Source organism: Tetrao urogallus (genome assembly GCF_951394365.1).
Source record: "Tetrao urogallus genome assembly, chromosome: 1".
Classification (NCBI taxonomy): Eukaryota; Metazoa; Chordata; class Aves; order Galliformes; family Phasianidae; genus Tetrao; species Tetrao urogallus.
Window position 1 is genome coordinate 21,802,413 of NC_136813.1, and position 15,905 is coordinate 21,818,317.

The 15,905-nt window shown below is 35.6% G+C and overlaps 1 protein-coding gene across 2 annotated transcripts in view; it reads left to right on the plus strand.

Annotated features, from left to right (window-relative positions):
* Positions 1-15,905, plus strand: part of PDS5B (PDS5 cohesin associated factor B) — a gene marked incomplete at both ends in the record, with an annotated part of 76,484 nt that overhangs the window by 34,919 nt on the left and 25,660 nt on the right. For both annotated transcript variants that reach the window (XM_079537827.1, XM_079537828.1), the window contains 9 exons: positions 2,762-2,810; positions 4,142-4,281; positions 4,359-4,474; positions 6,140-6,245; positions 7,726-7,886; positions 8,507-8,630; positions 9,580-9,738; positions 10,952-11,020; positions 15,413-15,549. In XM_079537827.1, the coding sequence (XP_079393953.1) occupies positions 2,762-2,810; positions 4,142-4,281; positions 4,359-4,474; positions 6,140-6,245; positions 7,726-7,886; positions 8,507-8,630; positions 9,580-9,738; positions 10,952-11,020; positions 15,413-15,549 (1,061 nt within the window). The remainder of the gene's footprint in view (positions 1-2,761; positions 2,811-4,141; positions 4,282-4,358; positions 4,475-6,139; positions 6,246-7,725; positions 7,887-8,506; positions 8,631-9,579; positions 9,739-10,951; positions 11,021-15,412; positions 15,550-15,905) is intronic.

Below are 15,905 nucleotides of genomic sequence, written 5' to 3' on the forward strand. Positions count from 1 at the left end.
GCTCATATTCATATCTTCCAGTATTTTTATGTTCTCTATGTGTATTTACTAAAACATAATTGCACTTCTATGGCTGAATTATCAATTTGCTGAAATTACCTGAACAGGATGAGAGGGTAGCTGTGTTTACACAAGTGTAGTTGTGGATTATTTAATATCTACTTGAATGTACTACTATCTTGAACATAGGAGACCTATTAAAATTGTACCGCTTCAGTCCTTTTGTAGTTAAGCTGATGGCAGTGAAATTATGATGTTGAGTGTTGAGTGCATTTAAAACGTGCTATAATGTTGCACTGAACTCTAAATGCAGTAATTGCTAATAAGTAACACTTCTTCATGTTTAAGTGATGACTGAAATAATTTCAATCTACTTTTTTATATTTTTAGTATAATTTAAATCAACTTAGGTGTAATCCTATACCTGAGTTTGCTTAATATTTTCTGCATTTCAATTGAAAGAGTTAGGGGTGAGAACACAGTGCTGAGTGATGGAATATTGCTGAATTTGGTTTGTTATCAATTAACAATTTTGATTATTGATTCTGATATTCAGAAATAAAAGCAAACAAATAAACACTTAGCGAAACCCCCTTAGGCTTCCCATCAGACACTTCTCTTTCCAGCTTCATGGTCTCTGGTCTCCTTGCTGCCTGCTATGGTAGATGTAGCAGTTCCTTTTGCTGCTCACTTCTTTTCCTACTGCTGTGCCGTGGGTGCACCCACTGGCTGCAGTTCCTTTCGAGTCACTCATACCTTCTCCTTGTTTCTCCTTTCCACCCCTGCTCTGGCAACTCTTACCCTTCCACCTGTCCTCCTCTCACATTTCTCTGCTCCTGCTCAGATCTCTTCTGCCCTGCTGTCCTTCCTGCCTGGCTTCTCATCCCTAGCAGCTACCACCCTTTCCTTCATATTTTTCCACGTGGGTACTGTGGCCTCCTCTGACCAGTTTTGGCAGATAGGTTGCTTTTGCTGAGTATTGAGCTGGCTGAAACCTGCTGTGTCTGGCACTGGCAGTCACTCACCTTATTCTGCCTGGGTCATTCCAGCAGCCCTTTGCCAATTATGCCCAATGAAGATGCTCAGCTGACTGCAGTAAAACATTTTTTTTAATGGAAATTGTCATTCAGGAGTCTAGCAACTCTTTTATTTCACAAAGCAAAACTGAATGAACTAGCAGCCTTTCAGAAGGTAACTTAATGTTACCATACATAAATTTTTCACTTTGGTCTGATTTCTACATTTATTAGTTACAATACCTTCATTGCTGACTTTTTCTCCATATGGCAAGTGCATGTACTGGAAGAGCTTGGAGATATCCTGGGGTAGGACACGAAGCAGTGTAAAAAATGGCCAATGGAAAATTCTGAGTAGATAATGAGGAGGAAAAGAAATTAAACTCTGAGGATGATAAAATATGGGAACAATTTGTTCAGAGAGGCTGTGAAGTCTTCATCCTTGTAAATAGTTAAAAACACAGCAAGGTGAGGCCTGGTGCAAAACCTAAACTAAGTTGGCCTTGCTCTGAGTAGGCACTTCAACCAGGTGACCTACAGTTGTTTCTTCCAACTCAAATTATTCTGTGATTATGGGTCTTTGAATTTTCCAGTCTACTGTTTTTCCCCCATCCTTGAAAATCATTTTGATGTCTAGTGAAACTCTTCAGGGTTTTTCCTTCCCATCCCCTGCGGCTTTTTTCTTTTATTGCCCACTGCTTTCCCCAGTGCAAGCTCTATTGTTTAACAAACATGATTGAGGAGACTGAAAAAATGTTGTGATCTACATACAGCACAGAGGGTGCTGACGCACTGGAACAGGTTGCCCAAGGAGGTTGTGGATGCCCCATCCCTGGAGGCATTCAAGGCCAGGCTGGATGTGGCTCTGGGCAGCCTGGTCTGCTGGTTGGTGACCCTGCACACAGCAGGCACTTTAATGCGTTAGCCCAAGTTGTTGTAATAAATAGCAGTGTTACCTCCAAAGCTGACTGGCTTATTTGAATCGTGTTTGAAATCTATATTGAATTGCCCTAAGAAAATAGAAATTGGATATCCCTAGATTTGACTTTCACCTTTGTCTTGATGGTTTCCCCTCTGTTCTGTAATAATTTTGAATCTTCCATAAGAAAATGGTAGTGTCTTGCAACACCGCCGCTCAGTGATGACATGAAGCTGATGAAAAGAGCCACCATCAGTCTTCATTTACCTCATTTTAAGTACTTTGATATGAAGAATTTTTAGTCTTTGTCTTTGTTCCCTGTTTGTGATCTTTAGGCTTGTCTGTTCTAAAGGAAGCTCTCTAAAAGACAGTTCTAGCAGTGGTAGTTGCTAAGCACTATTCTTTTTAACATTAAATACTTTTCCATGAAAAATCTTAGAGAGTGGCTCCCATTAAAATGATAGTCCTGAGAACAAATTAAGTAGTTCTAGCCCTTGATGGATATTACTTGCATATATTTATGAATACTTCTGCAGATTTAGTAATCTATGCCACTAAGAATGCTCTTTCAGAAAAAAAAAAAAGTCACTGGACAAAAGAGTGGTTTTGCCATTGGAACCTGATAAACTCTTGGCTCTATTGCTATAAGCTTGAATTTTCATTCAGGCTCCAATTCTGACCCTTGTTAAGATTTCAGAGTTACTTGAAAATGCTCATTAAATAGCAATGAAATATTTCTGTTTGTTTATTCTTGCTAATTCCATTTTCAAGTAGAAATATATTGTTTAAAAATTTTACTTTTTTTTTGTTGTTGTTTGACTTGCAGACAGATGCCAGCAGTAAAGCTATATTCTCAAAAGTGATGGTAATAACAAGTAAGTCAATTGAAGTATTTACTGTAAGCAGGATTATATACTGTAGAAAGTATTCTTGAAGCTTATCAATTGACATTTTGGCTACTTTTCTAACTGCTGTAGATTAATTTTAAATGTAGGTGATGTAGTGTTATTGTGTGCTTCAGCATTTATTCTGTATTAACTGAAGTTGATTAACCTACTAAATTACATATTGCCTTACCTGTTTCTGAGATCCGATTACAGTCAGAGTTGTTGGGAGAATGAAAAAGAGTTTGGGTTCTGATAGTTGGGGACTTTGGCACTTTGGAAATGGAATAATTTCTGGAAAACTTAAACTCTTGGGGGAAATGAGGGAGAAGGCAGGAGAACAAAAGAAGCAGTGCTTTTTTCCCCCCGGCTTGCTGTGCCAATGATGTTACAACCAGTGAGAAGTTAATATACAAATCTCAAATTTTGGTTTTAAAAAAAACTTTAGGAAGAAAAAAAAGCTAACTGTTCTTTTGGCCAAAAACCGAAAAGGGCAGTCTGAATGATGCTGCCTGGTTGGCCGTGTCCAAAATCCTCTTTTTTTAAAATTTATATGTATAAGTATAAAAGCCGATCAGTTTGTAATAGTTCTGATTGCTGTAGTTCTTTATTTCATTTTCAAGAAATAATTTAAAAAAACATACACTAAAACAAATATTTAGTAGAATTTGTTTTGAACTAGTGATCCTATAGTTGTACGCTATTTTCTATGTCAACTTTGCTTAACATCTACTGTACCAAAATCATGAAGCATTTGATGTAGTATACAAATATATTTTGTGAATAAATTGTCTTGTTAAAATATGAAATGTAAATATAAGATTAATACGTGGCTTAAGAAATGCATTTTGTAGTGTTGATTATGACGTTATAAGTCATTGTGAAGTTTAGATTTAAGGGGAATAAGCAAAAATGCGCTTTTGAGTTTTTTTGCTTGTTTTATCAACTTATCTGTATACAAAGTGTACTTCTCTGTGGATGATAGGCTTTATATTGTTGCTGTGGTTAGTTTCAGCTGTTACTAGGTGACCAAGTATACTTGCTCAAGGTACACTGTGTTCATGTGGGACGACTGTTAAGAAGCGAAAGGGAAAACAAGTGAAGGGTGAAGAAATGGACAGAGGTCTGTGGGTATAGAAGCGTTTGAAAATTAGTGTCCTCGTAGGTATATCTGCACATTCAGATGTTTTGTTGCTTTTTCTTCTCTTTTTGGTTAACTCAAATACATGCAGAAATTCTATTGGTGAGACGTTTCAAACTTGTGTAACTTACAGTCCTAATATTTACTAAAATAAATAGTAATTTCTCTTGCATGCTTTAAGGAAACCTTCCTGATCCAGGAAAAGCTCAGGATTTCATGAAGAAATTCACACAAGTTCTAGAAGATGATGAAAAAATAAGAAGCCAATTAGAAATGCTTGTTAGCCCAACATGTTCGTGCAAACAGGCTGAGGGATGTGTGGTAAGAATAGCTCTTAGCATACCTTACTGTTTTGAGAAATAAATTGGTTATAAACATAACTGAAACTTATGTTGCAGAGGGAAATTACAAAGAAGTTGGGCAACCCAAAACAACCAACAAATCCTTTCTTGGAGATGATTAAGTTTCTTCTTGAGAGAATTGCTCCTGTGCACATTGATACTGAATCCATCAGGTAATTCTGTGAGCATGTTGTGGACTGCAGATCACGTAATTTGAAATTAGAATTTCTAATTTTGCCTTTAAGCACAAGCAATAATGGAATCACTATGGGAGGGGAAATTTGCGGCCTACTGACCAGCTGTATTTTCTTGTTTTTCCTTGCTAAGGGATTTTTGTCTCCCCATTCAGAGTGTAACTACACAATTGTTTGTCATTCATCACAGCTGGCATAAACTGTCAGCAAAAAGTAGATTTATTACTCATGGGGGAAGTTTGGTTTGCAATTGACTGCCTTATTTAAAAGGAAATTTCTATCCATGGCAATTGGAAAACTTGATTAAAAATTTTCATCCAGAATATTAGCTCACAGTACCACAGACTGAGTAATTTAGCTGAGGAAGTAAAGGTTGTGGTGACGAGGCACCAAGTGTTTAAGTAGAAGTGAGCCAATGAATTTATGGCAGTGAAAAAAGTAATTGCTGAAATAATTATTTAACAGATATATTTGAGATATGTGGTACTATTTTTAGAGAAAACTAGTATAAATACTATATATATAAATAATATAAATACTGGTAAATTCCCTTCTGATAATTCCAACTGTAGTAACTGACTTGTAAGTACCTGAGTTTTTCAGTCAGGTACACAGTGTAATGGTGCTGTTGAGATTTCATTTAAAAAATCTTTCAGAAACATAACTTTTCTTTTGAGCTTGGATAAAGCAAGATTTTTGCTTTCACATTTGAAAGTACATTAAAAAGCATCACAAAAGCAATATGAAATGTATGTAAATGTTTGGTTAATAGCCGAATGTGGTAAGCTGTAATGGTTGTTTCACTGTGTGCATGCTGACTGACTCTCAAGAAGAGAAGGGGAGTAAGTATTTTTAGTTTTGCTGCTGAGTTGGTCTTTCTTTGTAAATTTTCTCACTTCGTTGTTTTTCTTCATTTTTGAGACTGTCAGATTGTTTTATTTTCTGACAGGTAGTTATTTTGGTCCTGTTAGGTGCATAAAAAAATGAGAATCTTAATAGGAGATCTATTTCTTGGTTTGCTCACAGTGATTATAAATATCCTTTACAGAATTTACTGAAGGAGTATTCTGAATTTTGTTCAGTCCTTTGCAGGAAAGTTGCCTTATAGCACTCACTCACAGGAGCATTTGGATAATTGCCATTTACCTTCCTAGGGTACAGTGTAAGAAAAAACAATCATTATTGTCAAGGAGAAATGTGCAGGAGATAAGTCTGTCAAATTTCTCATCAATTTCCTGAACAGCTGTTTAATAGTTGTTTGCCTACTACTGTTATTGATGGTTATTGTGCATCAGTTTTTAAGTATTCATAGGAACTAGTAAACTCATCATAATTCTAACCTGAATTTGTTACTTTAATTCTCAAATTGTTTGTTTGCTTGGATCATCATTCCAGAGTAATTTATTTTTTACTGATTAAGTCATGATAAATGGTTTTGTTTTTTTTTTTTTTTAACTTAATGCTTAATGGGAGGTGAGGACAGTTGGATAATTTATGTAGTTGACTTGTATTTATTTTATAACAGGCTTATGTTTTATGGGTCTTAAGTTTATTAAATAAAATGTGTGTCTTGAACTTATGAAGGCAGTCAAACAGAATGGAGTTGCAGTAAATGCAAGGCTGTGATTTTATTTTTCTCTTCAGTGCCCTTATCAAGCAAGTAAACAAATCTATAGATGGAACAGCTGATGATGAAGATGAGGGTGTGCCTACTGACCAGGCAATCAGAGCAGGTCTTGAGTTGCTTAAGGCAAGTGTATTCTTCGTTGTCCGTAAGCGTGTGAAAACTTTCTATAATAATTTTATTAAGATAACTTTGTAATTAGCAATTAGTAATTTAGTCATAAGAATTGTGGTGGTTGTTTGGAAGAGTACTGGTTTGGTTTTGATTCTGTTTGTTCTGATATATGAGTTTATAACCTCAAAATATAAGGTTATTTTAGAAATGATTTAGAAGCTTTTCTAGAATTCAGAAGTAGTTACATTTATGATATCAACTGCTGATTTTTTTTTTTATTACTAGAGTGTGAATTCAGTGGTTTGTGAATATCATTTGTAGTACTTCTAGAACTGTACTTGTGTATGAGCATAACACTGTCATTCCTCTGAATTCAACATACACTGGTAATGGTCTACCTATTTTTACTATATGTAATCTTTCTTGAGGCTCAGTTAATAGAGCAAACCCTACCCAACGTGAACCTCCCTCTGGAACTTGAGGCCATTCCCTTTAGTCTTAGCTAATTATGCAGGAGAAGGGGCTGACCCCCACTTCATCATAACCTCCTTTCAGACAGTTGTAGAGAGAGATAAGGTCTCCGCTGAGCCTCCTCCAGACTGAACAATCCCAGCTCCTTCAGCTGCTCCTCATAAGGCCTGTGCTCCAGACCCCTCACAGCTTTGTTGCCCTTCTCTGGACATGGTTCAGGGCCTCGATGTCTTTCTTGTAGTGAGGGGCTCAAAACTGAATGCAGTACTTGAGGTGCAGCCTCATCAGAGCTGAGTGCAGGAGGATGATGACCTCCCTGCTCCTGCTGGCGACACTATTTCTGATACAAGCCAGGATACCACTGGCCTTCTTGGCCACCTGGGCACACTGCTGGCTCATTTTTAACCAAGCATTGACCAACACCGTCAGGTCCATTTCCTCCACACAGTCTTCCATCCACTCTGTCCGAAGCCTGTAGCATTGCTTGGTGTTGTTGTGGCCTAAGTGCAAGATCCAGCACTTGGACTTGTTGAACTTCATCCCTTTGGCCTCAATGCAGAAATCCAGTCTGTCCAGATCACTCTGTAGTGCCTTCCTACCCTCAGGCAAATGACACTTCTTGCCAGCTTGGTATCATCTGCAAACTTTGTGAGTGTACTCTAAATTCCCTCATCTAGAAATTGTTTGTCTGAAGACCAGCTTCTGCTCTGACCCAGTACTTGGTAATATAGGTGTAGCCTCTGAAATGTATATGCTTACAGCAGCAGGAGAGGAAATAACAGACTGTGAAATGCAGTAAAACTGATAAGATATAAAGACATCTAAGAGATGGAAAAAAAAAAAAAGTCATATGTCAGAAACAGGCATATGTCAGAAACAGGCATATGTCAGAAACAGGCAGCATAGTAAAAATATTCCAAAATAGTGGCCAAAAAGTGACTCTCACTGAAGCGTTTTGGCTAAGCGGACCTTTAAGAAAAATAATAACATGTTGTTCTTTTGTTTGTTTGTTTGTTTACAGGTACTTTCATTTACACATCCTATCTCATTCCATTCAGCTGAAACTTTTGAATCTCTTCTGGCTTGCTTGAAAATGGATGATGAAAAAGTAGCAGAAGCTGCATTACAAATTTTCAAAAATACAGGAAGTAAAATTGAAGAAGACTTTCCTCATATAAGATCGTAAGTTGTATATGTTATTATGAGTAGTGTTTTTAATTACGTGGGATTATGGACTTTCTCATTTTAACTTCGAATGGTGTGGTTTATACTGCATTCTTTTGCAAGAAGGTATTACTTCAGATAAAACAGGAAATATTTAAATGACTTTAAGGTAACTTTTTGTGTAGAAGTGAAATATATGCAAAGAAGTGCTAGGTAATAGTATAATTTGTATAATTGCCCTTCAGAATCACTTACACTTTTTTCTATATTAAGTATATAGCAATATAAAAATGCTCTTTGTTATTTAATATCTACAATTTAATATCTACAGAGTGATGAGGATGTGCAGACTAAAGCATTTAGTAGCTTGTGCTTCTATAATAAAAATATTTGTCAGTTTTCTCAAATGAATATTTGTATTACCTTGTATGCGGAGGTAAAATGTTTATTTTGCCACCTGAGATTTTATCAATAGAAGCCACTGTGGTGGTCCCTTTCTTTGAGAAAATTGCCAAAACCAGGAGAAATAGTTTTTACTGAGGTGTTATGTTCTATATATGTATGTATGTGGTTTTTGTTAGTTTTGAAGATATCCGTTTTTGAGGAGGTATGTGTTTTTTTCTTTTTTTTTTTTTAAGTGCTTTGCTTCCAGTGTTGCATCATAAAGCCAAAAAAGGACCTCCTCGTCAAGCCAAGTATGCTATTCACTGCATCAATGCAATATTTTCTAGCAAAGAGACACAGTTTGCACAGATATTTGAGGTAAAAATGAAAATACTTGTTTCTTTTGATTTATCTTTTATAGTGCACATATGTAAAATTAAGAGAGACAGTGGCAATTCATAGGGCAAATTAGTTATACCAAACCTACAGAAGGTATTTTCCCCTTCTCTCGCTCCCTTTGATCTAATAAGTTTGATGTAAAAATGGTAGTAGAAGATTATTTGATTTTTTTAAAAATTTTTTATTTTTAGAATCTGATGATCCATCATGATACTGGAACAGGTTGCCTAGAGAAGTTATGGATGCCCTCCTCCCTAAAGTTGTTGAAGGCCGGGTTGAATGGGGCCTTGAGCAGCCTGATGGTAGTGGGTGGTGTCCCTGCCCATGACAGGGAGGCTGGAACTAGTTGATCTTCATTCAGTCTTTAGAGAGGTCCTTTTGTGATCATGTTTAGGGTTGGGTTTTTTGTTTTTTTTTTTTTGTTTTTTTTAATAGGCTATAGAGGAGTTATACACCATCCCTCAGTGCTTTTGGGATTGACCCAGGGTAGTCAAATGGTTACAGAATCTATGAAATACTGAATTATGGTAGAGATTACTTATATAGATGTCATAGTTAAAACTGCAGATGTTCTTTCTGATTAATACTGATCACCTTGAGAGACGAATCAATCCACTACTGAAATTACCATCTTGAAATGTATTATGCTCACCTCTTCAATAGGAAATTACTTTTTTTAATTTGTTAGTATTCAGTCAGTTCAGGTTGGACTACCATTTCTTACACCATCCATTTTGTCTTTTTCTTCTTGACTTGTGTTCTTTCAATTTCTAGGAGATCTGTTGGTGAACATGACTTGAAATCTAAATAACAAGTATTTACTTAAAAAAATTGTATTTCTGAAATAGGGATGTCTCTTCCCCCACCCCTTATCTGAATAAGACATAGATTATATAATTAATACTTTACTTTGTTGCCTTTGTTTTAGCCACTGCATAAAAGTCTGGATCCAAGCAATTTTGAGCATCTCATTACACCACTGGTTACTATTGGCCATATAGCCATGCTAGCACCTGATCAGTTTGCTGCCCCTTTGAAATCTTTGGTTGCCACTTTTATTGTTAAAGACTTGCTAATGAATGACAGGGTAAGTACTTTTAAAACTTTGTTCTAAGATTCTCCTCCTCCTGTTGTAGGATACTCATCACATAGATGTGACCTTTTGCTCCTATTCTTTGTAGAGGGTTATGCTTGGATTTCCACATGTGCTGTGTGACCCAATTGAGTACTCACAGTACAGGAAAGGATGGAGTACTAATTTAGTGCTGATTTGATAGTCCTTAAAAGGAAAAAAAGAAAAAAAAAAGGGTGTTTACACAGCAGTTGAGATTACTCATGTCTGGCCTCTTTTTAAAAGTAGGAATATTGATATTGAGTTCAGTCACTCCTGTCTTAAGCGAGCAAGTTGCATTTCTTACTTTTAAGGAAGTATGAGTGTTGGCTTTAGGTAGTAAGCTTTCTTGAAGGAGCTGCAGAGATGAAGTGTGATGTACTCAACTCTGTCTCCCTGCGCTGTTCAGTTGGGGTGGATGCAAGAGGAATAGAATATTTAAGATTGAAGTTGAACTTCGAAGAAGCAGGATTGTAGGAAGGAGGTGGTTTTGATTTGCTTTTGTTTCTTAGTGCCCGACTCTGATTTTCAGTTGGCAGTAAATTAAATTAATCTTCCCAAAGCCAAGTCTGTTTTGTCTGTGATGATAATTGATGAGTGATCTCCTTATCCTGTCTCAATGCACAAACTGTTCTGTCAGATTTTCTTCCCCATCCTGCTGAGGAGGAGAAACCAGGAGAGTGGCTGGGTAGGCACCTGGCAGCCAGCCAAGGTTAAACCACTACAGTATGGTGCATTTGAAATTGAAATGAACTGAGACTCGTAATGTTAATCTGCACGAGACTTCTGTATTGACAGTGATCGCAAAGGGAAAAAATAACTTGTGTGTTGTCAGCTATGTTTAGGTTGAAATTTACTGTCTAAAATTCTGCATGTGAGATTCCAGTCCACTGGATATGAAAAATAAAAATTATTTTCAAAGCAGTGCCTATTACATTCTGAAGTAATAACATTCAGGTAATAGCAAGACAACAAAAATCATTTTACAAGTGATACATTTGTCAGTATTTGAATAGCAAGACAAGAACCGTATCCCACTTCTTTAGTAGTTACTTCTATAAAATACATAGACACAGAGCTAACCAGTTAGTGCTGCTGTATTGCTTTCAGAAGAAAACAGAAAGAGGAGATTACAGCAGGTTTCACTGAGGACTAACAGTAGTGTAACAAAGTGTAAAATTTATTTTAGCTTCCAGGAAAAAAGACAACAAAACTTTGGGTCCCAGATGAAGAAGTGTCTCCTGAAACACTAGTCAAAGTAAGTAGCATTTTCTGTAATTGTGTTACAGATAATAAAATTAAATGTCTGTGTTCCTACAGCTGTCAACTCTGTTTCCTTGTCACCTTTATTAAAGTAAAAAGGAGAAGCTATTTCTAAATTAATGGCTTCATAAGATAAAAAACATCTTAGGATGGATAGAAGAAAATATTTTGATTTTGGGAGCATCTTCTTTTGTAAAATGAATGCAGTAAATATGCACATCATTGAAGTTTTACTGTCATTTATTATATCCTTATGTAAGCATTGCACATGAAATCCTTTCCAGATGTTAACACAAATAAAGTTAGTTTGTTTTATTTTTCTGTTCAGCAGGAATTAAACATCATAAAGACATTTTCCCCTTTTTTCTTTCTTTTGAATTTTTAGGACATTTCAGTAGACTCTTAGTGGTGTTTTGGAATATGGAAAAAGTTGTTTTTGAATTTGGCATTCTTCTCAAATGAGTACATGTGTTACATTGTATGTAGAAGAATAATGTGTATTAAAGAAAATATTCTTTTTTTTAACCTGTGCTTAAAAATGTAATCTGAATCTTGTTCTTTCTCTGATATAATGTATTATTGCCATTTCTGTTCTTGCTATGAGTTCTTTTTTCACTCAAATAGACTTAGTCTCTACAGCATATGTCTTGTTTTTAAATGTCCTTCCTTAGATGAGGGAGAGATTGTAGTTTAATATCATGCATCTTTCTAACTACGGAAGATATACTCCGTATCAGGCTGTTTTCAAGTTAATTAGAGCAGTTATTTAATTTCCAATTCCTTTTGAATAAAGTTGCTCAGATGATTTTAAGAGACTCTGCTTTCTCTGTTGAAGTTGTTAAACTCTTTGCACCTTAATGCTTCCTGGTCTGCTAGTTTAGTAAGTTCCTTGGTTTCCAACTTGGTACAAAAGTAATTAGTGGAAACCAGTTCTGTTTGGAGCTGCTTTGTTAGCTTTTTACTCATTCAGCTGCAGCAAAGGTGTTTTTCCTATGCATGCAATGCTGCAGTTACGTAGTACGCTTCAAAACCTGCTGGTTTAAAATAGACATGGTTTCACTTCAGTGATTATGCATGTCACTTGGCATAGTCAGTGTTGCTTGATATATACATTTTTGAAGAGATTTGCGCAGCTTTAAAATGTGCTTTTTGTTGATAAAACTTTTCTATAGCTTGGCTATTTGGAAGTGAAATTGGCTTATAGAAAATCCTAGGGCAACTTGGAGTTGAAGCCAAGCTCAAACACTGTGAGAAGCATTTGTTGGCAAGTGAAAACAGGTTATTGTGAACATTGATCTGCAAATTTAATTAACATTTATTACCACTGCAAAACCTATATTTAATGAAGAGTGCAGGCCACACCATTAGTTTAGAAACGGATTTGTGACTTTATTTTACACTGGTTTTAAAAGCCTTTCTCCCCTTTAGTAATGTAATTGTATAAAATAGCTAATGACTGTCTTAAAGCTAGCAAGATTAATTATGAATATTTCAGTGTGCCGTGCAGCTAGATTGAGTCTTACACAGTAGCACTAATATTTCTTGTTTGTTTCTATATATCCTACAGTATTGGGTTTCTATTTCTCTAGCTGTGTTTTATGTAGGCAGTGTTCCATTTTTTGTTATTGTGCTAACCTTGAAGTTCTGTGATACTTCTGTGGTATTTGTAGCTCCCAAAACTTGAGTAGAAGAAATTTGAGCAACCTGTTGTAGACGTACATGAATGTAGTAAGGAGACAGTGTTTCCAGGATTGTTTTCTAGGATTACTTGAAGGGATGGGAGCCCACTGTGTTTTTATAGTAGAGGTATGATAGTAACCTAGATGAGAGAAAAAGGCTATAATTTACTGTTGATTTTTTTTTTTTGGTTAATTTTCATTTTTAAAGGTTAATGCTTACTTGCTGCTGATTGTTTATATAAAGCTGGTTATTAATTTCAGTTCCCTTATATGACAGCCAGTGATACATCATCTCTGGAGGAAAAAAAGTGATCATGTACTATTGTTTTTGATTGCACTTAAAATACACCTAATTCATGTTGTGCTGTCTTATTTGGTAGTAGGGAGTAATTCATGACCTTAACTTCTGATATCAGAGAATTGTAGTCTCATAGAACATAAAGTGAAACAAGAGATTCAGAGTAGATAGAAGGAAAGAACTGTTCAGAGTTAGGCAGGTTGCCAGCAGGCTGTGCAATCTCTATTCTTGGAGGATTTCAACACCAAACTGAGTAAAACTAACTTCATAGTTGATCTTCCTTTCAGATTGGACTGGGGAGAATCTGAAATTCCTTCCAACCTGAATTATTTTTGATAGCTACCCTATTTGGCTGCAAAAATGACATTTAAAACATGGAGGTGGTGCAAACTCATGTTCAGGTAGCTTGATGCAGTGGGCAAGGATTTTCATGCCCCCTAATTAATTTTATTGGAATATTTGATTCTGAAGCAATGTTGTAACATTGTCAAAACATCAGTAACAGCAGCAGAGGAATAAGGAACAGAGAGGAAAAATAGGAAAATTCTGAAGGACGTGGATTTAGGACTTGCTATGTGATTGCATGACTAGAGTAGTAGGCTTCTTAAAAACTAGGGGGAAGGAGCTGTGGAGAGGAAGGTTAAAATAAAAGTTGACCAGGAGCTGACCAGAGATGCAAGAGCACAAGACAGCGTTGGCTGTTCCCTGACTAAATTGGCATGCACAGTAGTCTGGTGTTGATGAAGTTATGCAGTTCTAGGAGTGAAGATTCATATACTTTCTTACTTGAAGACCACATAGAACTATAATGTTTCTGTCTTCATAACAAATGGGAGACAGTAATGATACAGGTACTGGTTGTGACATGAAATAATTAAATAGATAGACTGCCAAAACTGCTGCTGCTGATATTATAATTGTCATTGTCATCATCTTCTAGTGGATAGCTACAAACTGCTTCAGGATACCTGAATACCAACTGAGGGATAGGGCAAAACTGAATTTCATTTCTGTTCCACAAATTTCATTTGTGATTTTACTTCTTGATAGCCTGCCTCCTGCTGGTGCTCCCAATATACTTAATTCTGTTGGTGGAATAAATGGCCTGTGGTGCTAAAAAGTAAACGTGTAAAAATAATAGTGACAAAATTTAGAGATCTGAAGGGATCGCTGTGTACAGTTTTACATGAAGGAGGTCATATCATGAACTTCATTCAGTAATATTTTGACTGTTAAGTTAGAATAATAGAATTATATTATATTACAATATTAGAATAATAGAACTTTGTCTTTCATGGAAAAAGGAATTCTAAGTTACTGTGTACAATCACGTTTTAAAAGAGATTTAGAATGTAGTAGGTTCCTTCCAGTGCTAGCTTTGTATTTAGTTTTTTTAATATTTATGTTTAGATTTTGTAGAGCTCTTGAATTCTATGTTCTGGATTTCTCCCCACCCCCCAAGAATGTCTACTTGTTTTAGATGAACACTTCCATTTTGCTTTAAGAAAATATTCCTCTTTCTGTTTTCATTACTGTCTGTGCTCTCATACAGAAGGAAAACTAAAGACAGAGAGATTCAGATAATAAAACAAATTTATTCTCCAAACTCATGCTTTATTTTCACTAAAGAAATTAAAAATTATTCAGTGTTTCATGATAGCTGCTAGATTCTGCGTACTTTTAGAAGCTTGCCTCAAGAGACTCAGCGTTTCCATTGGCAAAGGACAAGTTATCTTAAGTAACAGGCTTTGAGGCTTTTCTTTAAATAGCTAAGAAAGAAATATTCTTTTCTGAAGCCAGTTATCTTAATGCAGGTTAATACTGTACTGATTGAAATGTCTACAAAGTGGTTTTAAATTTACATTTCTAAAATAATTTTATATTCAAATATAACATATGTAAGGACTTCGTAGGGATTATTAAAGCATACGAATTCTGTGAGCATAGAAATGTTTCATTGAGATCCAGTAATATTTTCTTAAGTATACATAGTTTGCTGATCACACAGTGTTTGGTGGATGTAAGGTCAATTAAGACAATGTTTTCACAGGACAGAATGTGATTGTGTAGTGGAAGAAACTGCCAGAACTTTAACTAAATGTCATATTACTTCAATTAGCTGTAATTAATGTCAAAGATTGTCAGTTTCTAGTGTTCTTTAATTTTCATTTTTATCTGTCTGGTTGTCTTTCAGTAGTGGGCACAATATTTTAAATGATCAAACATTCGTTCTTAGTAAAAAGCACTTGAGAAAACAGTAGTTAACCTCTTAGATTATTTTAAATAGTTATGATGTTATAGTATGTCTATAATATAATAGTGGGCACATGATGTTTATGAATGTCTTACAAAGTATTTTTCAAATGAGACATATGAAGTGACTTGACATTTGCATATCAAAATCTTTCAGATTCAGGCCATCAAGATGATGGTTCGATGGTTGCTAGGAATGAAGAACAATCACAGTAAATCAGGAACTTCTACTCTAAGATTGCTAACAACAATATTACACAGTGATGGAGATTTGACAGAGCAGGGGAAAATTAGGTATGTAACAAATGGTAACATCTTGATGTCCTTGGTGATGCAATAGGTAGAGTATGTGAATTTTAGTCAAAGTAATACTTGACTGTTCTGTTACTGTATAAGAATCTTTGTATGATTTGTTTTTTAAGAACTCAAAGATAAGCTTGGTTGAGTTCCTACAGAAGTTTGCTGAGTCTTGGTTTATTTTAACACCTTAGATACGCTGTATTTTAATGTCTTTTTCTGTTTTATCTTCTTTAAAGGGCCATTACTCAGACTGCAAGAATAAACTGAGTAGCTTCCTCTGTACCACTGAAAATGGGTTTTAAATTTTTTTGTGTCACTTATTGTTGCCGATGTACTAGTTGTTGTGCATG